The sequence below is a fragment of the Daucus carota genome, chromosome 1 (genome assembly GCF_001625215.2).
Source record: "Daucus carota subsp. sativus chromosome 1, DH1 v3.0, whole genome shotgun sequence".
Classification (NCBI taxonomy): domain Eukaryota; kingdom Viridiplantae; phylum Streptophyta; class Magnoliopsida; order Apiales; family Apiaceae; genus Daucus; species Daucus carota.
In genome coordinates this window covers 51,017,757-51,040,707 of record NC_030381.2, presented here as the reverse complement: position 1 = coordinate 51,040,707, position 22,951 = coordinate 51,017,757, and the positions used below count along the sequence as shown (strand labels likewise).

At 32.9% G+C, this 22,951-nt stretch overlaps 2 protein-coding genes across 6 annotated transcripts; both read right to left on the bottom strand.

Moving 5' to 3' along the window:
• Nucleotides 1-1,051: 1,051 nt before the first annotated feature.
• On the bottom strand, nucleotides 1,052-10,619 carry LOC108204417 (cyclin-dependent kinase F-4). 2 transcript variants are annotated; one of them, XM_017373833.2, is made up of 19 exons: nucleotides 10,462-10,619; nucleotides 9,521-9,772; nucleotides 9,379-9,429; nucleotides 8,722-9,274; nucleotides 8,566-8,644; nucleotides 8,362-8,430; nucleotides 8,198-8,287; nucleotides 7,976-8,114; nucleotides 6,979-7,081; nucleotides 6,822-6,874; nucleotides 6,662-6,728; nucleotides 4,641-4,749; nucleotides 4,366-4,431; nucleotides 4,175-4,243; nucleotides 4,011-4,071; nucleotides 3,864-3,935; nucleotides 3,219-3,250; nucleotides 3,022-3,106; nucleotides 1,052-1,473 (listed from the first exon to the last, which is right to left on the bottom strand). In XM_017373833.2, the coding sequence occupies exons 4-19, from the start codon at nucleotides 8,727-8,729 to the stop codon at nucleotides 1,253-1,255; spliced, it is 1,323 nt and encodes a 440-aa protein (XP_017229322.1). In that variant the 5' UTR covers nucleotides 8,730-9,274; nucleotides 9,379-9,429; nucleotides 9,521-9,772; nucleotides 10,462-10,619; the 3' UTR covers nucleotides 1,052-1,252. The 2 variants fall into 2 exon arrangements, with proteins under 2 accessions (XP_017229322.1, XP_017229324.1); XM_017373835.2 differs by lacking the exons at nucleotides 9,379-9,429; nucleotides 9,521-9,772; nucleotides 10,462-10,619 and having other exon boundaries at nucleotides 3,219-3,247; nucleotides 8,722-8,865.
• Nucleotides 10,620-15,266: 4,647 nt separating this feature from the next.
• On the bottom strand, nucleotides 15,267-19,855 carry LOC108204629 (probable methyltransferase PMT21). 4 transcript variants are annotated; one of them, XM_017374162.2, is made up of 8 exons: nucleotides 19,540-19,855; nucleotides 18,234-18,519; nucleotides 17,981-18,129; nucleotides 17,684-17,879; nucleotides 17,293-17,503; nucleotides 16,125-16,797; nucleotides 15,934-16,011; nucleotides 15,267-15,809 (listed from the first exon to the last, which is right to left on the bottom strand). In XM_017374162.2, the coding sequence occupies exons 2-8, from the start codon at nucleotides 18,495-18,497 to the stop codon at nucleotides 15,590-15,592; spliced, it is 1,791 nt and encodes a 596-aa protein (XP_017229651.1). In that variant the 5' UTR covers nucleotides 18,498-18,519; nucleotides 19,540-19,855; the 3' UTR covers nucleotides 15,267-15,589. The 4 variants fall into 4 exon arrangements, with proteins under 4 accessions (XP_017229651.1, XP_017229652.1, XP_017229653.1 ...); XM_017374163.2 differs by lacking the exon at nucleotides 19,540-19,855 and adding an exon at nucleotides 18,827-18,967; XM_017374164.2 differs by lacking the exon at nucleotides 19,540-19,855 and adding an exon at nucleotides 18,716-18,835.
• Nucleotides 19,856-22,951: the final 3,096 nt, after the last annotated feature.

Here is a 22,951-nt window from a genome sequence, read left to right as displayed (position 1 = left end):
ACTGAGCCAAGATTGAAAGAGTAACCTAACTCTCAATTATATATAAAATAAAAAAATAAAAAAATAGTATGAACTAGGTTATCTTCACGAGGATAAAATATCTAATTATGTTTTATTATTGAATTACGATTGAACCAATGTCGAAAATATAGCCTCAACTGGATCATCTTGACGAGGATAATTTATCCAATATTTTATGATCATGAATCCACTAATTAAAATCTATGCACATTGTTTACACAAAAATCTATAATTCAATTCAGGTTTAAAATAATAAAGCGTTGTTCAAATAACATCGAAATCTAGTTACAAGTCGATATATGAACTTTTCATATATCGGCTTGTAAAAATTTGGTCTTGTAATAGTCGTTTTCATTCGAAGTGTGGTATTTTTAACATTCTTGAGTTCTTTCCTAATATTTGTTGTTAATTTTAAATAATTCTCCATTGAAATAGCTAATGATTACGATTAATTATCTTGAACTTCTCAACTTTTACATATAAATAGATCTTATAAAACTATTAAAGTATCTAAGTTGTTCAAGATTTTTCATGTAAATAAAAAGTTCTTCCATATATACGTATATTGATTATTAGAATGAAGTTCTTGTTCTCAAATACGTAAGTATCTTTTAGTATTGACAGTTGTCAGTTTAGTTAGATTCTCCAGACCACCAAGCTAATTCAAGTTTTATTGGATCCAAACACTAGTAACTGTGGAATTTCTGCTTTAAATGATTTTTGTGCCTTAGGATTAACAGAGCACAAACAACTTTAATATTAGGTCGAAAGAATTAGCTCTCCAAAATGAAAACTAGAAACACTGTCTAATAAAATATCATTGCACATAATTAACTAAATACATGAACCCAGACATATTCGTAAGTAGTACTCAAATGCTTAAACAAACTTTTCTGAACTTGTGAGCACATAATTAACTTGTCAACCATCCTAGAAAACTTCTGGAAGTATGTATTATTTTTAACACTGGGTGGTCAAACAATTCTTAGCATGAACACACGAAAAAGAAAACAGAAAAACAACAAAGATCTGTAAAGAACCAAAGTTACCATACATATGGAAAAATGTTGAAACACTACGACAGTCATTTGAAGCTTTTTAAAGTCGCTATCACGCTTAGTTTCAACACATTTAAAAGTGACAGCCATCAAAACATTCAAGAATAAAAACAGTCTGAAAGTAGAGTTATAGTGTTACATTCCACCCACTAAAACAATTGGATTGCTTCTTTTCAACCTGCCACTTTCCTGCTATACGCTCGTCCATGATTAAAGTCCTGAGATCTGCCAAGAAATGGATCAGACTGGGGATCCCATCCCCCAGCTTTCATTGGTGGTGGCATCTGTTGCCTAGGAGGCTTTTTGTCCTTGCCAATTGTCATGTTTGCCAACTTCTCAGCCGTGTTAGAGACTTCACGTGCCTTCCATGCGTGAATTGTGAAAGACTTTTCAGCTGCAGCAAAATTATGTGTTTCTTAACGTATGATTATATATATGTAGCACAAGCCAAAAGTCAAAATGTAAAGAATAATACAAAAACAAAATTAATTAGAAAAAACAAAAGCTTAATGTACAACCCTTAAAGAATATTACTGTGTATCTATCAGCCCCAATAGTTTCAACTGTTCGTTTCAGTTCTCAAAGTATGTGTTATATACCTCTTAGCCCTTACACAGTGACTACCGTCTATACGGAAGGGCAAGACAATCAACCTTTCATTACATACCGTTATACACTTTTGTTGCGGTAAAAGGGTCAATAGGTATACGTCTCATACCTTGGGGGATAAAAAGTACATGGTTATACACTTCAAGGGCAAAGAGTCATTAAGTTATAATTCTTTATTAGACCTTTCAAGAAAGTAGAATTGTAGCCTATCATAAAATCAACCTTATTTTTATGCGTCTCAATACTCCAGAGGAGAGTTAACGAACCTAATCACCAAGAATAATACTTTTGGTCGAGACATTAATAATTAAGGTTTATTATTCTAATAAAATTATACAGATAATGAAGTTGAGAGAAGTGAACTCCAACTTAACCACACATCTATAGTAGTAACCATTGCATTAGTTATAGTGCACCAAAATTATATACTTTTTTAACACAACCCTCATGAGATAAAATATCTCAGATATGAAAAATAGGTAATCTCAGTATAATTATAGCTTTCATATCACAAATCATTATGTTTAGTTTTTCTGAATTCGAAACACTAATGTTTTCTAATATATAATAAAACCGGTGCAGACATGACATGACCCTAGAGTTAGCATTCTTTAAATTTGGATTAGTTAAACATAAAAAATTCTCAGATGTGCCATAATTATGCATGCTAAGAAACCTATATTGCTTGACTGGTTTTTTAAATTTATATATTGCCTACCTCCAAATTGTCGGTCGTTGTATAATATGTCTTCGAGTCTTGGTATATGTGATCAAGTATTATTATTACCTTGGTTTGTCCGTGAACAGCTTCATAAGCAATCAGATGGGCTTTGTAATCAATCAATTCACATTCAACAAAAAAAGACGCCAAGTGCAACATGAAAGATGATTGTTCACACGATACTTTTTGTTACTGGGTTCCTTAACACTCACTCTTATAGTGTTGTAATGCATAAAAAATAAAAAAAGTTGATTTTGTGCTATGCTACGATTCTACTTCCTCTATTGATCTAAGAAAAAATTTGTTACGTATTGACCTTTTAGCCCTTAAAGTTTATGACCGTGTACCTTTTAGCCCTCAAGATACGGAATATATACTTACTGACCCTTGTACCGCAACAGAGGTGTATAACGGTATATATCGGATGGTTAATTGTCGTTTTTGCCCCTCCAATATATACCAGTATAGATGTCGGTTACGGTACAAGTGCTGATGGGTACACAGTAGTATTCTTTAAGGTCCAGAGGGTCATTCAGCTGTATATAATGGCGAGCTACCTCAGACGATAAGGAAACTAAAACGAAAGAAAAAAATTCAAACGCAGAAACTAACCTGGGCTATTCCTCAGAGGTGGTCTGTATCGTGGTGGTGATTCCACGGCAGTGCTCTTCAAGGTTTTATCATACTTAGTTGCTCCCTGAAATCCATAGTAAAATATAATTAAATAAGTTAAAATAGAGAAACTATCCACCATCGCGTCTACTATAAAGTCAAGGCTAACCAATGCACATATTGAGGACGCCATCTACCTGATAATTCATTTCCAACTTCCGCTGTGCTGCTGTAAGAATGTCAAATCAGGTCAGGGAATAATTGTGAACAATACAAGTCAAAATAACTTAGAAAGGAAAAACTGGAGAGCATCCCAAGAGATAGGGTCACCACTGAAACGGTATACCTTTACACCAGGTTTACATAACAAAGGAAGGTCATATGATATTAGGAAATTTGAGAATGTTCCGAATTTTCAATATATATACATGTATAATGTATCTTTCCACAACAAAATAGTTATTCCGGAGTATGTTGAACACTTCCTTTTACCCAAGTTCACAAGAGCTATAATTTTATATTTATTCAAAATATGAAGGACAGACATAATTTGTTTTACACCATACTATTAGTAGAGGGAGAGCACTTATCTTTTACTCAGGGAGAAGACATTACAATATAGTTAGACCATGAGACATAAATTACCCATGGGACCAGAGAATTTTATTTATTTAACAAAATTCTTTATTTGACAAGATTAACAGTTCATTGTTCCTATCACTGTCAGGACCCCAAAGAATTATCTAATTGACGAGGTTATTCATTTATCAAAGTTTTAGTGTAATCATATATCTTTGACACTACATGAAGATGCATGTGCTTCAAATAACATATAAACATACCTTGTGGTTTATAATATGACATATTCCCTGAATATCTCGAGTGTTTGTGCTCCACAGCACCTCTAGTTCCACCTGCAACAAAATTAAAAAAATCAGAGCCCTGCATATCTTTCTATTTTAAAGTGAAATGAGAAGATAGAGACATACCAGATGGACTCCTCTCAATAGCAGGTTTGAAGCGAAGGGATGGCGGAATATAATAGCAACTCTGTTGAAGTAATTCCAAAAGAGGCAAGTTATATCAAATCTACAAAAGCAAGCTTATAATAATTTTTATCTTAAGAAGGGAGAAATGAAATATATAGATTTACCTGGAAGAAAGGATGCCGAAGAGCCTCTGAGGCTGTTGGCCTCTTGCAAGGATCCCAAGAACACAGGGACTGACAGTTTCAAAGGAAAGCAAAATATTGAGAACAATGCGAAAGTCCAAATTATATAGCAAAGTCGAATCAGAAAAAGGCAGCAACGGAGGAATGAAACAATAGATATAAGAACAACTTACTGTAATAAGGCTAATTGCGTCCTTGCTAGCAGATGGTAAGAGTAAAGAAAGAGGAACACCCGCAAGCTGCCATTAGAAAACAGAAGGATATATTAATTATTTGGATATATTGATTTGTGCATATAATAACCTCCCATTACAGCACAAGGAGGCAATAACTATAAATCACATTGGGTAACCAGTAAATAGTAATAGAGTTTGTCAATGATTTGGATATAAAAGTTTCTGTATGATAATCCTGCATTACAGCACTGGGAGGCAATATTCTAAATCACCTTGGGAAACTGAAAGTTGACAGCATTTGCTAGTTTAATCCCTTCAGCCCATTCAATTTCTGTTGGACTGCCAATGACACTGCATATTTTATAGATTTCATCTGCTTCACTGCATAAGAGATTGAAAACAAAACGTGCTGAGTTAGAATGCCAAGGAGATGATAATAGAAAGAGAAGAAGAAATCTGCATATCAATAGTTAATGATATTCTGTTACCAGTTACCACAGAAACAAACCAGAATATGTCTGTCCCCAGTCCCCAGTCGTCAGGAAAGCAAAAATTACTTACCAGACGCAAACCAGAATATTACTGTCCCAAGTAGTCATGACAGAAAAAAAAAAATCACCCCAATTGATAGAAAAAGAAAAAAAATAAAGTTCGCCCTTACATCAAGCTAATCTTGAAGGCACGTTCTTGTGTGGTGACTAAAAAGAGTTCATTTAAATGGAGCAACCATCCTGTTACAAGCTCGGGGGTCAAAATTGGTATGTAAGCTGAAAAAGACTGTAGGGGCTTAAATAGTCAACATGAGGTTGGTCTAGATAGTTCAACACAGCAGTAAAAAAGTTTAGAAAGAAGAGATTTGAAAATGATCCCTTTCATCATGTTTAAATGTGGAAAAAAAAATTGGAAGTCTATGCGGATGGCACCGTATTTAGTGGAAACGACTAACAGCAAGCCTAGAATCTCAAGTCCCATCTAGTACGACAATTTGAGATCAGGGAAATAGTTCTCATTCAAAGCAAACATATCTCCAACTTGCGAGAGAAAACAGGGCTTCCAGGTTAGAAACAAGAACAGAAAAGTCACTTGCATTGTGTTCCCGAGTTAAAATTTGAGAGAAAAGAGAAGAATTGAAAAGAAATTTTAGATTTTTCTTACTAAATCATGCTCCTCAGTTTTATTAAGATATGAAGAAAAAAATCCATGAGTTCCCTAAAAAATCTTCTCTCAAAAAATGGGATGATTTGGAGTGAAGCTCTCACACTTGTAATTTTTTCTTCTTCTCTTTCTCTCTACACTAAACTCAGGGAGCAAACTAAAGAAAATTTTTGCAATTTCTTTTTGTTTATCTTCTCTCACCTTCTCTTCTTTTCTTCGACTATAAACTCTGGACAATCCAGGCTAATGAAGAAGATAAGTAGGTAACTAATCTTACAGCTATTTGACCAGATATTCCCTCACTACTTACTGGTGTAGGCCAGTTTCTCTTCTCCTAAAAAAGGGACTGAGATGCAGTTGCTTAAATTCTACAGCGTCTAAAAAGTATGGTTTGCCCCTGGGTATCATTTTTAATCTGGAGATCATGGATAAATGATAATCGTAGTTTTTCTGATGCTGACTGGTCCCCTATTCGCTAGACAAGAGCAGAACTACAGATACTCTATTTGTAATAATCTGGTTTCCTGGACAAGTAGGAAGCAACATTCAGTACCATGTTCAAGTGCAGAATCTGAACAATGAACATATGGTGTTCCATGATCATATGAGTTGATTTGGCTGACGAATTTGTCATCAGAGCTTAAGGTTCTCATAACACTCTGTTGTTTGCATCAATCGAGTTCAATGAATAACCTATTGATTTTGAAGTCAATTGTCAATTCAATAGATAAAAGATCGAATCTGTTATTCAAAATGTCATGTGACAGCAGGCAAACAACTTCCTCATATACTCATTAAACCTTTGGGCGATCACAAATTAGTTATCTTTATAACATCAGGCATTCTTGATTATTATGCTCCATCTCGACGAGGAGTTTTAGACAAGTATTAGTGGTTTTTAGATGAATTTAGCAATCAAAGTTATCTACTAAGTTTACTGTAATCTTGGAGCTTCTTGTGAGCGATGCCGTTGTGCCTATTTAAGTATTAATATGTAATCTGTTTTCTACAACATAGATAATACAAAATCCTTTACAGGCTTACAGCTGGAAAATGGTAGTCGGCAAAACAGTTTCAACAAAATTTTAATTACCCAAGTAGTGTGAGCAGAGTAATATACAAAATGAGAAGAATATACCTTAAACCTGGAAAAAGGGGATGCAAAGTTAACAACTCAGCTATGATTGCACCCATAGCCCACATATCTGTCCAGCAAGGCAAAATATAATGCAAAGCTTCAAAAATGTGCTTTTATAACAGTTTAGCAGATAATACATTCTTTTATATTTGTAACTTACCAACTGCAGAACCATATGCTGGAGACATAAGCAAAACTTCAGGTGCCCGGTACCTGAAATATTTAAACCTCAGGCACCCCAAGAAGAAAAGGAAAAAGAAGAAGAAGATCAAGGGGTTAACAATAGAAAGAACCATTATTAGGAAATATTTACTCACCAGCGCGTCGAGACATACTCTGTATATGGTGGTAAGGAATTGATCTCACGAGCTAAACCGAAATCAGCAATTTTTATCATGTCCTTAGAAACCAGCAAATTTTCTGCCAGTTAAGGATTTAAAAATCGTAAATTTCAAAATAGATTATAACTACCTATCTAAGCAAGCAGTGTCTCATAAAAGACATAAGCTAAGCAGAATCCACGAAAGTCAGAAACAAGTTCCGGCAATTAAAAAGAAAAATGGAACAAAATACATGCACCTGGAATCTGAATGACATTGACAATTACAAATGCAACATACTTCGCCACATTCCCTCTATACCAATATATTACAACAATTTTACAAACACAACTCACCTGTCCTGATGGAATATCTAAGTTGTCTAAAGCAAGCCCAAACACACTTGCACTAAATGTAGCACACTAGCACAATAGTAACAACAGAACTAAGAGTTTGAGGGTTCAAGTCTCAGCAGAGGCATGTGTGCACAAATATTTAAATTTCTGTAATTTAGCTTACCGGATAAAGACCAACTACAAACAAAGAAAATAATTACCATATCACTTATAGAATTTTTGTTCAATATATAGGACAAGGGTAATAAACTCAAATTATGGCCATGTACATTTTCTATCTTCGTCTATTATTTGGACGGAGCACTTTTTGTCTGTCATAAAATGTCATACCAGGAGGAATATATTACAGAACTAGTAAAAATTTATCCATTTTGTTCCTCTCTTCACGCCTTTTATCCGTTTAAAATATACCGATACCTTACAGGTTCCCCCACAACTGTCATTCTCATGCAAGTCTTTGAGAGACTTGCCATGCGTGAGGCAGTTTTAGTATTGTGAGTCTTAACATAAAATTTGTTTGAAACCTATTATGTGTTATACATCAAATGGGTAGGAAATTAATTCATATTTCAAAAAAAAAACTATGAACTGCCTCCAGCACTCCCAATCTAGTTCACCCGCTGAAGTAAAATGGTAACCTGGCTTGAGGTCCCGGTGAAAATAACCACGCTGCTGCATGTAAGCAAGACCTTGAAATACTTGAAAGCACCAATTTCTAACTTCAGTTTCTGAGAAGAGTTTTCTTCTATCCTTCATAAGTTCGTAGAGACTGCATTCCTGTACATGGAAAAAAATATCTTACTTTAACTTAAAAGTCACTCAACTGGTCATGAAGAAGCAAACGGAATAAACCGAATTACCATGTATTCAAAGACGAAGTACAGAATATCCTTTTCTCTGATTACTTCCTTGAGCTTCACAATATTGGAATGGCTCATTTTCCGAAGTGACTGCCAATAAACAAGACTATGTTATTTGCTCGTATGAAAAAGCTGGCTGTGAAGAAAAAAATGAAATTAGCTACCTTGACTTCTCTCAAATTAATACATTCTTCCCATGAGTAGTATTTCCTCTTCATTTTTTTGATAGCGACCTGTTAAAACTAAGCTTTTAGGATAAAGCAATGAAAACACAAACCGGTACATATTACATACCCTGGCAGCTTCACCACAAGGCTTTCTTTCAAATCAATCTAAAAGAAGTTCATTCAGTCCAAATATACACTTACAACTTCACCAGTCTGCTTATTCATAGCTCGCCAGACATTTCCAAATGTTCCATTGCCAACTTCATTAATTATATTGTACCTGTATCATTCAAAGTTGGTATAAGTATTCTAGAGCAAAAAGTTAAAGTCGCCAAGTAAATACAAGACATGGCTCACCTTTCCATTCTTGCGACTTCAGATGCTGTCAACCTCTTATTAAAAAGGAAGGTACGAGAAAATACACAAAATCAGGTTTGTTCCTACAAGGTAACTACTTGAAGAATCCTATATAGTGTAACCTATAAGCCACACTCGTATATCTGAATTTACTATCAATTCTCTCCTGTTCCAGGCATGAGCACAGAACTATAGAGCAGAGAACTTTTGATAGACAGGCATCAACACTTCATTCTCGATATATAGTAAATAATGGCCTTGAGGGAGTGTCAGACACAAAAAGCAAAGAGGATAGAAACGCAGATCATCTTGACAGAAGTTTAGAGAATGCCTCAATATGCTAGACAGCATCTGGAACCTCCATGATTAGAACACAATCAACAGTTATCACAGGTTTGATAACAGAAAACTCATTATAAAGTACTCAATCTGATGCCAGATCTACAGTGGACTGTGTATTGCAGTTCTAACTGGTAACTGTTGAGAAGAAGAATAAGTTATCGCCCTAGGAAACACTCAGTGCAACGGACTCTAATATTTGCAGAATTCAGCCCTGTGATGGAAAGAAGATAAATCATATAGAAGTTAGCATTATCTTCAACATTTCAACAGATTGATATAATAAACCACAAGAAAAAAGTGGCTTTACAAAAGTACCTGCTAACCCGCTTTTTGGAGCATCTTGAATCAATATTTAACGGCAATGCACTAGCACCCACAACATTGAGACACACAAATGTCAATAAGATGAAGCTAAGCAGTATATCATGCTATAACAAGTAATTGGTAGATAGCTTACTCGTATATGTGAGCTAGAGAATCAACACTCAACCTAAAAGAAATATGCATCACACCTCCTGTACTGATTAAAAGCCAGTTTACTAAGTGCAGTTGACAAAGGAAACAGGAACTACGTTTCCAAAAATGAGAAATCGCCAATCACACAGTTCCTGAAAATTTAACACCCAGTCTTGGAAGAAGTCCGACCATATGCATGGTCTGTCCATGTCTTAGAGAAGATTATTACTTTCGAATATAGGCCTGCGTCAACCTGTATACCCAAAAGAAATAATTAAACAGACTTAAGAAATAAGCATGTGGACAAGATGAAAAAACAATCAAATTCATATGTAAACAAAAAGAATGTTAAATAAAGATTAAGAAATAACTATAGGCAACTCAAAAAAAATATCCCATATAAAAGGCTATATTAGGAACTTATATCACCAAACTGACCTAACCCAAGATATTAATGCCATTAGAAGCCCGTATCAATTTACAGTATTCAACAAAATAGATTCGGTCAGGTTCGGTTCCAAACAAATTGACAATTCGGTTTTTTGTTCGGTTTTGGCCCGAACCGATTGGATGATGAGCCCTACACCTAATTGCTAACGAAAAAGAAATATAAAAGAAAGGCAGGCCCTAAAACCTCTCTTCATCGCCACACCCAGCACTCGATTAAATTTCACATTATAGCCTATACACCATCTTCAAATTAACAGATTACTAGCGTGTAGCCAAGATATAACAATATTGATTCGATATTTGAGGAATATTATAATACGGCAAACAATCAAAAAACATGAGGTAAATCAAATAAGCAAAAAAGAAAATAAGAAAACCTATGAAATTAATCCCCGATTTGAAACCCTAGAATGACATAATGAATAAACAAGCAATCAAATGAAAACACGAACACATGTATATGGAGAGGTGTGTGTAATTGTATGATTGTACCTTGGGCGATGACTCCAGACCTCTTAATTTTGATTCCTCAATTTCTCCGCCTAGCGCCACCCTCTTTTACTCATTTCCCTGTATTTATATACATGGATGATTGGATGCTGAGACAGCCATGGATTTATCCAAGGAATCAGACACGTGGATGTGACTATAAACCAAACAAACTAAACATACCCCGTATATCTTCGAGGAAGGTCGCGCAGGGAGTCTGTTTCCGTGAACACCCGAAAAAATATTGTGTGCGACTATGTATTGCGCTATTAACCTATTTTATTTATCTCTTCAAATAAAAAAAACTTATTTTATTTTATTTATTATAAACAGGTAAGTGCTTATTTTTATATCAACGAGTATTTTTGAAATTATCCTACTATCAATATATATATATATATATATATATATATAAAGGAGGATGCGGACGTCTCTAGAATTGTTTGATTCAGTCTTCTGATTTTTCTTAAATTTCGGATAGAAAATATAGTTATAATTCAAAAAATCAGGTTTAAGAATTCTAAAAGTAATACAACTCTTTTCTTATCAAATTCTAAAGATGATACAATTCTTTTCTTATTTAGTATTTCTTATTGAATTCTAAAGATAAGACAATTCTTTTCTTATTTAGTAATCCTAATAGAAATAGGATTATATTTATTCAAACTAACAAAATCATAGATAAAATACAATTTATATTTAAGATTTGTAAGGTAATACGTACAATTTATATTATCGATTTACTCTTATAATTTTCTTAAATTTTGAATAGAAAATAAAGGATTGTAAAGATAATAATCATTAAAAAAACTGATAGCAACAAAAATTAGAACCATAAAAGAATAATAACTCTTAACTAATAAATAGGCATCAAAAAATAAAAAAATTAACAAATAAAATAATATATAAAAAATAGGAATCATATATTAATTTTATGATAATGTAAATGGGTCTTGATTAGTATTGTGTTTGACGGGCACGGGAGGCGGCCCAAACTAATTTTTATCTAAATAATAATAAATTTTTTATTAGTATTATGTTTGACGGGAAAGTCGCTAAAATAATTTTTATAAAAGAATAATAATTTTTAACTAATAAATTGGAATCAAAAAATAAAAATAATTAACAAATAAAATAATATATAAAAAATAGGTATCATATATTGATTTTATGATAATGTAAATGGTTCTTGATTAGTATATCGTTTGACGGGCACGGGAGGAGGCCCAAACTAATTTTTATCCAAATAATAATAAATTTTCTATTAGTATTATGTTTGACGGTAAAGTCGCTAAAATAATTTTTATCTATGTTATAATATATTTTTTTGTTACACAATTCAAAATAATCTCTAATTTTGTCATAATTAGAATAATTTTAATTAGTATTGTGTTTGACACTAAAACGACTCAAAGTAATATCTAAATTATAGGAGTAATGTTTTGTTATAAGTACTAGCCTTTAACCCGTGCGAAGCACGGGCGGGTATAGAATTCATAATTTATTAATTATAATTTAAATTTTAGCATCATCTTATTAGTATTTTAGAATTGATGAATTGTATTTTAACTTGATTATATTTACCAACTGATTATATTTTTTAGATGACTACAAATTATACCAATGTCGGTTTATTATAATATAGTATATAAATTATATTTAAAAGAATAATGGTGGAGTTTTTATCTTGTACTAAGTGTTTGTAATTTAAGCGGTATAAAACTCTTTAATATTGTAAGAGTAAGAGAAATTTACATGTGACAGACTTGTAGTTACAAAAGAGATGACCAAACCAAAATTTTGTACGACTACAAATTATACCTATGTTGGCTACCAAAATTTTGTACGACTACAAATTATACCTATATTGGCTTATTATAGTATAGTATTGTAAGAGTAAGAGAAGTTTACACGTGACAGACTTGTAGTTACAAAAGAGATGACCAAACCAAAATTTTGTACGACTACAAATTATACCTATGTTGGCTTATTATAGTATAGTATAGATTGTGTTTGACAAGAGAGCGGCTCAAACTAATTTTGATCTAAATTATAATATTTAATTTATCATAAAAATAATAATTATGGATTAATATTGTCTTTGACGGGAGGGGGGTTCGAACTAATTTTATTATTAGTATTGTGTTTGACAGGATGATCACTTAAACAAATTTTTATATCAATTATAATATTTTTTATTTGTGATATGTTTAATGGGAAGATGACTCAAAATAATTTTTATCCTATTATAATTCTAATTCATATCAAAATTTATCATGCCGCCGCGAAGCGCGGCTTTTTTCACTAGTTTTTGTGATAGTCGACAATGTCACACTTCCTGTAAATTGTTGGTTTATGAAAATATATGTGTATGTGTTGATTAATTTTTTATTTTTAAAATAACTTATTTGCGCGCATCACGCAGCAAATGTGAATTTAATGTTAGGTAACGGTCAGAAATGCGTGTGCCAGCTGTTGGTCGTGGGCGAGTTTGGTTGTACTTGTTCGGTAACTTCGGTTGTTCACTTGTTCGCCACTTTTTTCTTGTTTTCTAGGCACATTTTCAGCACAATCTATACTATCTATACTATCCTATAAAAAGCCAACATGGGTATACATGGGTATAATTTGTAGTCGTACAAAATTTCTATACTATTATATACTTATATATAATAAGCGTAAGGGAGATAATTTGGTCGTATGGTCCTCTGGTCCAAAAGCTTATCATCCGTTGGATCTTATATTGAACAAATAAGCACCGTTAGATTGGAAAATTAACTTCTGTTCTACAAGGCAACTGATATCACCTTGCATATTTATAATTCTTTTTCTGAATCCAAAACAAATTCTGTCTTTCACGTGTATATGATTTTTTTAATCCCAAATAAATATTTCCTCCCAGTTTTATTCGTAGAATCATATAAATCTCACCGTCACAATTTTTTTTATAATATATTTTAAAATTAATAAGCCGGATTTATGTGATTAGCAAATACAAAAACTTTTTCTTAATCCAAAATAGATTCTACCTTCTTATTGCATGTTTATGATTCCTTTTCTTAATTCAAAAACAAATTATGTTTATCAATTTTAATTTAGAACCATATAAATTTTTTAAATCACATTATATATTTTTTTATTTTTTTTAATCTAGGAACCCGCAACCGCTACCCTTCGGATCTCTTTGGGAGTCGAACCTGTGACCATGAGGATACATGTCCTCTCTTTAACCAGCTAAACCAACCCTTGCGGGCTATTTAAATCACACTGTAATATTTCTAATATAAAATACATTTATAAATATAATCTAATAAGAGTTGGCAATAACGTATTCCACTCAAAATATATTAAAATTTGATAGAAAGAATTTAATACTTTGGCAGGGTACATACGAGAAAAGGAATGGTTTCATTACAATAGTTTATTTGAAGCCATTAATGGCTGTGATGATGTATTTACCACAGTTCTAACTTACAAACAAATTATAATTTCGAATTTTATTTTATTATTTATAAACTAAATTTCTTCACACCATTTAAAATATATTTAAGCAATTTATAAATAATTAAAAAGCTCCCGTGCCTTGCACGGGCTATAAGCTAGTATTATAAAAAGCCAACATGGGTATAATTTGTAGTCGTACAAAATTTTGGTTTGGTACTCTCCTCTAAAACTAAAAGTCTACAACATGTAGATATCTATTAAACAGTTACATATACTAAAAACACTCCTTATATATATTAATATCTTTTTAAATATAATTTATAATTAGTTGAAAAAGGTGAAACCACTATTAATAACATATACTAATATTTAAAAAAAAATACTTATATAGATAAATGTATAACTAATTATAAATATACAATTTTGAATATCTTTTGTCTAAAATATATATAAATAATTGGAGACGCTACTTTTTAATTATAACGTATTCTACTCGAAATTTAACTCTAACGTGTTCTATTTCTTTACAAACACGAACCAATACATACCATATGAAGATATATGAAATATGAAAAATTTGATTTAAAATTAATTGAATAATATACTGTCATATATTAATATCAGAAAAATATTTATAGATATATAATAAATTGTGAAAGCCGAATTTCCGTTAGAAGATATAATCAGTTGGTTAATATAATTTAATTAAAATCCAATTCATTAATACTAAAATACTAATAATATGGTGTTAAGATTTAAATTATAATTAATAAATTACGAATTATATAACCGTCCGTGCTTTGCACGGGTTAAAGGCTAGTATTTTATAATTAGCTTACTCCCTCTAGTCCTTATTATAAGGTACAAAGATTTTTTGCATATAATTCTAGGTGCTTTGACCACCTACTTAAGATTATTTTTTTTAAAATTTTCTTTTTCTGAATTAAAATATATATTACATATTTTAATTCAGAAAAAGAAAAATTTAAAAAAAATAATTTTAAGTAGGTGGTCAAAGCACCTAAAAGTGTGTGCAAAAAGTCTTGGTGTCTTATAATAAGGACAAGAGGGAGTAATTATTATAGTACTATCTACAAAACCTCCAAATTAGTGAAAAAAATTTAGTGAAAAATATTTTATCGATTTACCGATTACATTCTGATTTGATAAAAAAAATTCGATTTATCAGAAAATATCCCAATACATCATGAATCACTAGGTCAACCGAACTATCTTTGATAGATCATGCATCAATAGGTCAACTGATTAGTTTCGAAAAATGATTTCTACGACCATGATCTGAATACGTAGATAGCAACCTTAGAAAAGAATACAGAAGCAGCAGTATTCTTTGCTTCTCAATCTCATGAAAACAAACCACTGAAATTAGTATATATCTCATTAAATACATCAAGATCAATATGTAATGTTCCAAGTTTCCGAACACATTACACAATTCACATTTTCAAAAGATTGCGGAAAAAATAAGAATGAAGCAATTACTACAAGAACCTGGGGATCATTACAAATAATACATTATGTGATATGGAAAAGCTTTCTTAATTTTAAAGTATAAATAAACTATATTTCTTTGTAAATGTTACGGCACCTTTCTTCTCTTCTCTATAGTTGATGCAGCCATTCTTCCATGATATTTATCAGTATCAATTGTATTTTGTTTGTTGGTTTATCGAGAGCTTTGTTTAGAGTACCACAGCTTCTTCTGGCAAATCAACACCTTCTCCTTTTCTACTCCGTACTCGTTGTCTTCTTGACGACAGCTCCATTTCATGCCCTTGGCCATGGTTGTAATTGCATCTGTGTAGTAGACTGACTCACGGATTATTGCATATCCGTTAGGTCGAAGAATTCTATCCATTTCTAGTAGCACAAATTTCATATCGCATCTGAACAAGTAACAACAAGCATTAGACAAAGTCAAGAAAACATAATCAAATAAACAGAGTTAATATTCAAAAAGCGCCTGAAATATCGAGGAGATAAAGGAATATGAAGACAGAGAGCTCCTACCTGTGACTTTCGAGGGTAAAGAGACTGTCAGCATGAAGCAGATCGTAAGTCCGAGGGTATGTTGAGAAAGCCTCACACCTGCAAAATAAATGATCAATGTCTCAATATCTGTATAGAGTCTTATTAAAAACTATAATCTTAGAGGGCAAGAAGTGTGCCATTATGCAGACTTTGTAAGCATTAAAAATTACCAGTCATGGTAGGTTCCAATCAGGCCCCTGTCATAGACTACTGGAAGAGTATTTTCAGCATAGGAGGAGACTACATTCATTACCCACAAGGGATCATCGATCACAGAAGCAGCAAATCCCCCGTAAAGTGTATTCATGTCCATTACATTTCTTATCTTATCTGTACCAATTGCCGGAAGCAACTTCTTGTAGTGCTTTGTTCGCACTTTCCATTTACTGTCATCATGATTAAAAGTACCATCACTTCCACCACGAACATCGGCAACACGTTCTGGTGCAGTGTGCAATCTTTCGGGCCATTTGGGAAGGGAAGGTAGTGCTAGCTTCCTCTTCTGGTTTGGAACGACAACACAAGGCCTGAGTGGGGTGTACCATGCTGAATCAGGTTCAGTGCCATCATCACATTTAGGCGGGTATACATCTGGGCTATCAAGTTTCTTATAGCAGCTATTGTCTGAAGACTTCTGCCACACAGCAATGTCATCTTTTTTGTCGAATAATTTAAAGCACATCGATTTAAGTAATTCTTGCAACTTATCATAATCAGATTTTTGGTCTGCAATAGTAGTGTTCCAACCCCTCCAACGGTTCTCGTAGTTCACTGGTGGCCCAGATAGAACCCAAAATCCTCCTGGACGAAGTATACGGTGAACTTCGAGAAGGTAAATTCCACCTAAGAAAATCACAAACATATCAGAAACAAAGAAGAAGAAAAAGAAGTAGCCAACTAATGCAATACCTATGAACGTTGCAGTATAAATGTATTCTAAAAAACAGATTACAAGTAACATACTAACAGTTGCCAATTCATAAATATAAAGCATTGTGTTCATTGTACAGCCCTAAATATTTTTTTGCAGCCGACATATAAACTTACATATGACCAACTTCATCACAAGATATTGCCGTACCAAAATCAAAACATGGAACTGAGTTTATAGTTGTCATGGATTTCTATTATAGTGGATTTTTAAATGCATATTGCAGAGAAACCAAACAAATAAGGTTCAAGATTTTACTGGCAAAGAACTGCAGAGAAATGGAAACTTGGTGATAGTAGAGCTTAGCATCATTATTAAGGAAGGGAACGTCCATTCAAGAAAGCAAGCAAGCCATGTTGTACATGCCTCCTGAATTTTATAAATTTAAGATGCAGGAGTTCACATACCAAATTCTGTCCATGGGATAAGGCATCTTGAGCAGTGAGCCATATCAAATGAGTTTGATGGGAAAGGCAGTCGCTGTGTCGAAATAATTCCCAGGATTGCAGGAATTCCACGTTCCAAAGCAAATTGGACTTGAGCCTCGTGGTTATCTCTTGGAGCAAGTGAAACTGTTAATATCCCTCGATCAAGTAAATCACCTCCCCAGCTAGCAACCTACAACACGTATTATAGTACAAATTACTAGCAAATTACAGGTAATAAATAACCATCAATTACCAGCCTATTAATCTCATCAGCTTTGTTTGCCTAAGATAAATACTAGAAGCAGAACACTGTTTTAAGCAAATTAATACATATTGAAATCCAAAGCATTTTACACATGATTAGACTTACCCCACATCCAGTATCAATGGCAGTCCGGATAGTTCCATCTTTCATTCCAGGGATTAGATCTTGCATCAAATCGACATATGCGCCAACACCATTGGGGAACATAGTGCCTCCACCAGGAAAATGAAACTTCTCCCCTTCTTTCTGCAGCCAGTGCTGATTGGACTTCTGTTTGTTAATCCAATCATATGGTACATTCCTGAAAGATCACCGAAAATTGATTACCAGGAGATTACGATAGAGACAATTAACCCAGTAACTTAACTAAGAGAAAAAAGAGATATATATTATATATATTACCTGTACCAACACTCATTTTTGCTTGTAGGCCACTTGATTGGAACCTTGTAACCATCAGGTGGGGGAACCAAACATTCCTTTCTCTCAAAAAGAGGAGGGCAGTGGCGTTCCATAAATGTAAGACGATGAACACCATACTTCCTCCATCTCTGTGCAAATGAAATTGTTATTTTAATATGTATCATCAAAAATATTCACAATATATTAGACCAAGAAGAGACCTTAACATCACTGGTTTAGTCACAAATTGTACCTTGGGATCTGTGCATGGAGTGTAATCTTGATAATCAACTCCACAATCGGGGAAGGAAACAGATTTCACTTGCATAGAAACGGGAACAACTGCCTTCGATGATGGCACTGCCTTGGCTACGTCATTAGCCACAATTCTGTCTTTCTCAGGACAATAGATTTTACCAAGATAGAAGGAGAATCCACATAACACAACCAGCAGTACTGTCAGGGGGACAATCCTGGGATTTTTGTCATGTATCAGTTTTCCATCCTTGTGCTTCATGGTCGCCCAAGTAATTAAATATCTGGAGGAAAGCAAACGAAGTGCAGAGTCAATACAGCTTCAATAGATCTCTGGAAATCAACAATTGTGATAATTGCTAAAGCTGATTGAACAAGTTTACAAATACCAAGTACTCACAATCAAATATACTACTAAAAGCTACAGAAACTGCACAAGAGACCGGATAAGAGAGGGAGGAATGACTAGACGGCACTTACAGATTCAAGCAATGGCTTATACTAATATAGTAACACCTACTAAACCAGAAAACTTACGATACTGGAATGTTAAATTCGACTAATCAAGTCTGTAGACCATTGTAAGAATACCTCAGAATATATGGAGATCTATCTAGGCACAAGTACTCATGTGTAAGAGAATAATGCAGTTCCAACCCAACCAACCATTACAATTCTCTATGTGCTCAAGTTCTCCCATATAACAACAAGATCTAGTTGCAAATATCCTATTACAATTCACATGACACTGGGCCCCAGGACTACTAGACAATGATAATCAATCGGCCTAACGGGACCCTCCTGCAAATAAGTCTAGGAGTGATGAGAGGAAATCAAAGCAATCAACTTCACTACAACAACCATGCATAAACCGAGAAAGAAACATATGTACTAAACTATTGCATATACAAGCTGGATATGTAGCTAATCACTCAAACTAATGGAAACTCATACTTCTTGCATTATCACTTACTTAGTGCTGAGTCAGCTGTTTTATTTCTCACTAATCAAATACCAATAGCACAAATAACTTAAAAAACAAACAATCCTTCTAGTTCAAGCAACAATAAAAGACCATAGTGTTAAACCAATCCCACCAAAATTATATGCCAACTAAAAGTAAAAGTGGGAAAAAAGATTATCTTTTCTAATACCCATCAACTAATCACCAATTTAACAAAAAATTACACAAACTTCAAGAAGATTGCAAGAAAAATGAATTGCATCACATACAAACTCACACAGAAACCAAAAAAGAATATAAAATCAAACAGAACATACATAGATGAGATCAGATGAAGTACCTCAGTTAAAGATTTGCAAAAGGCCTTCTTTCCAACTTCTAATCTGCAAATAAATTTATTTGTATCTACAAAAACACTCAAAATTTAAGTAGCTCTCTTCTGTAAAGCCTGCAAAGCTCAAGGGGATAATGTGAATAGAAAGAGATAGATTAGTTGGTCTCACATAGAAGCTTATACACACACATATGCAAGTGTGAATATATACAGATAGCAAGCACCTTAAAAAAAAAGTGAACTGGTTCTTTACCTTCTACCTAGCTGTCTTATTCATTGTATTTATATTTTCTTGTTTCTTTGTCTTGATAAATTACCATCTGACATCATTTCAAAGGTTCCTTCCTTGTTTCTTCCTTCTCTTCAGTTCTCTCTCCTCTGTCAAAAATATGGTTTTTATTTTTATTACAATAAAAAAAGGTGGTAATATAAGTTTGTAACTGACACACAGTTTGTAGTTTTGCAATAAATGGTATCCTTGGTTGATTGTTCTGTGCTATGTGCAGTTGTGAACGCACAAAAATAGCTGAAATATTCTTATTGTTTCACGTTTCTTTCTTAAACTAGATTAATTTGAAATATTTTTAAATAGTGTTATTATTGTGCATGTAGGGTCCAATAAAATAATAATAAATTAAATCATAATGTATGATATCTGAAATTCATTTTGAGAATAAATTCGACAATCTAGCAACTTGTTCGCATAAATATTTGATTATATACGCATAAATTGTGTGTATATATCATCGAGCAAATTTTCCATATGTTGCAAATTTGCAATTACAGAAACATTATAGTAGACCAAGTATGTCTCGCTACAAAGAAAGGTTCATTTTTTAGTATAATGGTTTTTTGTCGCCTAGGAATTGGGCAAGATAACCAAAAAATTGATGAATCATTAGTAATTATAATAAATTGGTAACAGACTTTATTTATTAAAAAAAAATTTGAAACCTGTATTCAAAGCTTAAAATCAAGTGTGACGGTGACAGAAAATTACTACAACACAAAATTTAAATACATGTGATGAAACCTTAAATTTATGATTATTTCTGAGCAAGGTAGCTACAGTGCATCAAAGAAAATTCCCACTAAAACGTTGACACCTAATGATGTGCAAAAGTTTCACAAGTCGCAACAAGTAGTATCAAATTATCAATCGGCCAAATCACCGTCAACTCAGCTGTGCATACCTATATGTATAATCTTTGTTTCACCTCTATAATTTTGGGGATTTAATCGAAATAAGAACAAGATATAATAAAATATTATAAAGAAAATATGTATGTGAATATATATGAGAATAAATTTTTTAAGATAAAATTTATAAAGGTAAGTGTGATAAAAAGTTCAAGATGAAAGTAGAAAAAGAAGTCCGAAGCATTGTTGACGGTGGAAACAAACCACGATGACCAATAAATGCATTACCGCATCATATAATATTGCAAAACTGTATGGGTTGGTGTAGTGCAACTAACTTGTTCAATTTTCTATTTCTAACATTCAATTTCAACTCTTCTACTCAACCCAATCTGTTGAATATTAGTAAATTATTTTTGACATAAACTATATAGCTGTTGTACTATGGTCAACATATTAGCTCACCATACAAATGTCAAATGTCTTTAATTCGTTCAAAAAAAAATAAAATAAAGTATAATTAAAACCAAAAATTCCGTACAACCCAAACAGGTTGCAATTTTATACTACTATCATTATATGAGGAGTAATGGAGATGAAGATCAGAAGATACAGGTCTGTTCGACAAGGGGCCGGCACCAGGTTGATGCAGATTCTTACAATATGTGCATTGCTAAGCTGCTCTGGACAATTTTGGATATTTGGATCATGATTAATGAATTGGTTAATAAGAATTGAAAATCATAAATTATATGTTAATATTTGCATTGACAAATTTATTATATGAAATGAGAATCTGATCTACATCTAGTGAGAAAATCATTTGCTTCATATTTATGAAATGTATATTTATCTTTCATTTCTATTCCTGATTTTCATTGTCACTGATGATCCAAAAATCTCTGTATTCATTTGCAGTAGCATTTACTCACTCTTTAGAAAAAAGAAAGAACCCAAAGAATGAATATACAGTAGATATTTTTAGTTTGGTTTCACCGGGTAATCCTGCACTGTTTATGAGGCTCCACTTGCTACATTCCCAGATTTTTTTTCAGTCCTTGCCATGTCCGAATTAGAAACTAAACGTGCTCTCAACTTATCGCAGCAATATATCTTCCCAAATTGGTTGGATGTCGTACAAGATCAGTCAAGCTGTGTGTAAATGGGCCCAGATACCCGATTTAAAAAATTGATAATATTCAGATTAAATTCATATTTATCATACGATGTCTTTTATTATCTAATGAATTATTTTTAAGAACTATAATTTCGACCAGATTAAAACAAGCGTCGTTGAATCATAACGCGCAAATATACAGATATAAAGATAAAAGAAGAATATGACTAAAGGATGTTGAGAGCTTAATCAAACACACCATCTCCCATCTCAATAATTGATATCATGTTCTAAATCGTGCCATATCACATGGAGATAAGACAGCGTGACTCTGATTAATAAATCTCGAAAATGAAATAAAGATTCATCGTCTAGTGATTAAATTGTGCATAAAAACACGGCATGTATATAACAAAAATACATGCACGCACGATGTCGTTTCTAAGCACCACTAGTCTCGCAGCATGCAGATATAATTTATTTCAGTATCGAAAAGGACTGGAGCACCGACAGTATAAATCGGTTTTCAAGGCTTTACTTTATTCTTTACTTGGCATTGTCATATGCAGTGCTATATATCGATTATTGGTGTATAAATATGTGTCGTGTTTGTTTGTTGTGATTAAAGAATCCAGAAAGTTAAAGTGTTTTAGATCTAGTTTTGCAAAAGCTTAACTGACAATCTACTCTTTTTAAAAGGGCCCTTCTAATACAGTATTTTTATTAAAGAGATTATTTATTGAATCATCTCCAGGAGTTGATTAAATCGATAGATTGTTCTAATTTAGCTGATAAAAAGCGATACATGACTAAACCATAATTTTGAAATTAATCTTCTATAAGAGATAAATAAATAAATTCTGCTTTACCACTTGTAAACTTAAATTTGTTATGATAAAAGCAAGTAAGCAGGGTAATCAATGGACTAAGTACAAAACATGGTTTAAATTATACTAATTGTCTGAGTGATTAAGTATCATGCCTGCTCTAGATACACATGAACTTGTACTATAAACAACAATGATGCTGCCAGTATAACAAAGAAACAGACTGTATGCAAGAAACTGTCTGAAGTAAAAAAGAAAAATTAATTTAGAATATAAGATGGTTTTCTGTGACAGCAGACTTGAAAAAATATACGATGTCTACCGACTCCGATGC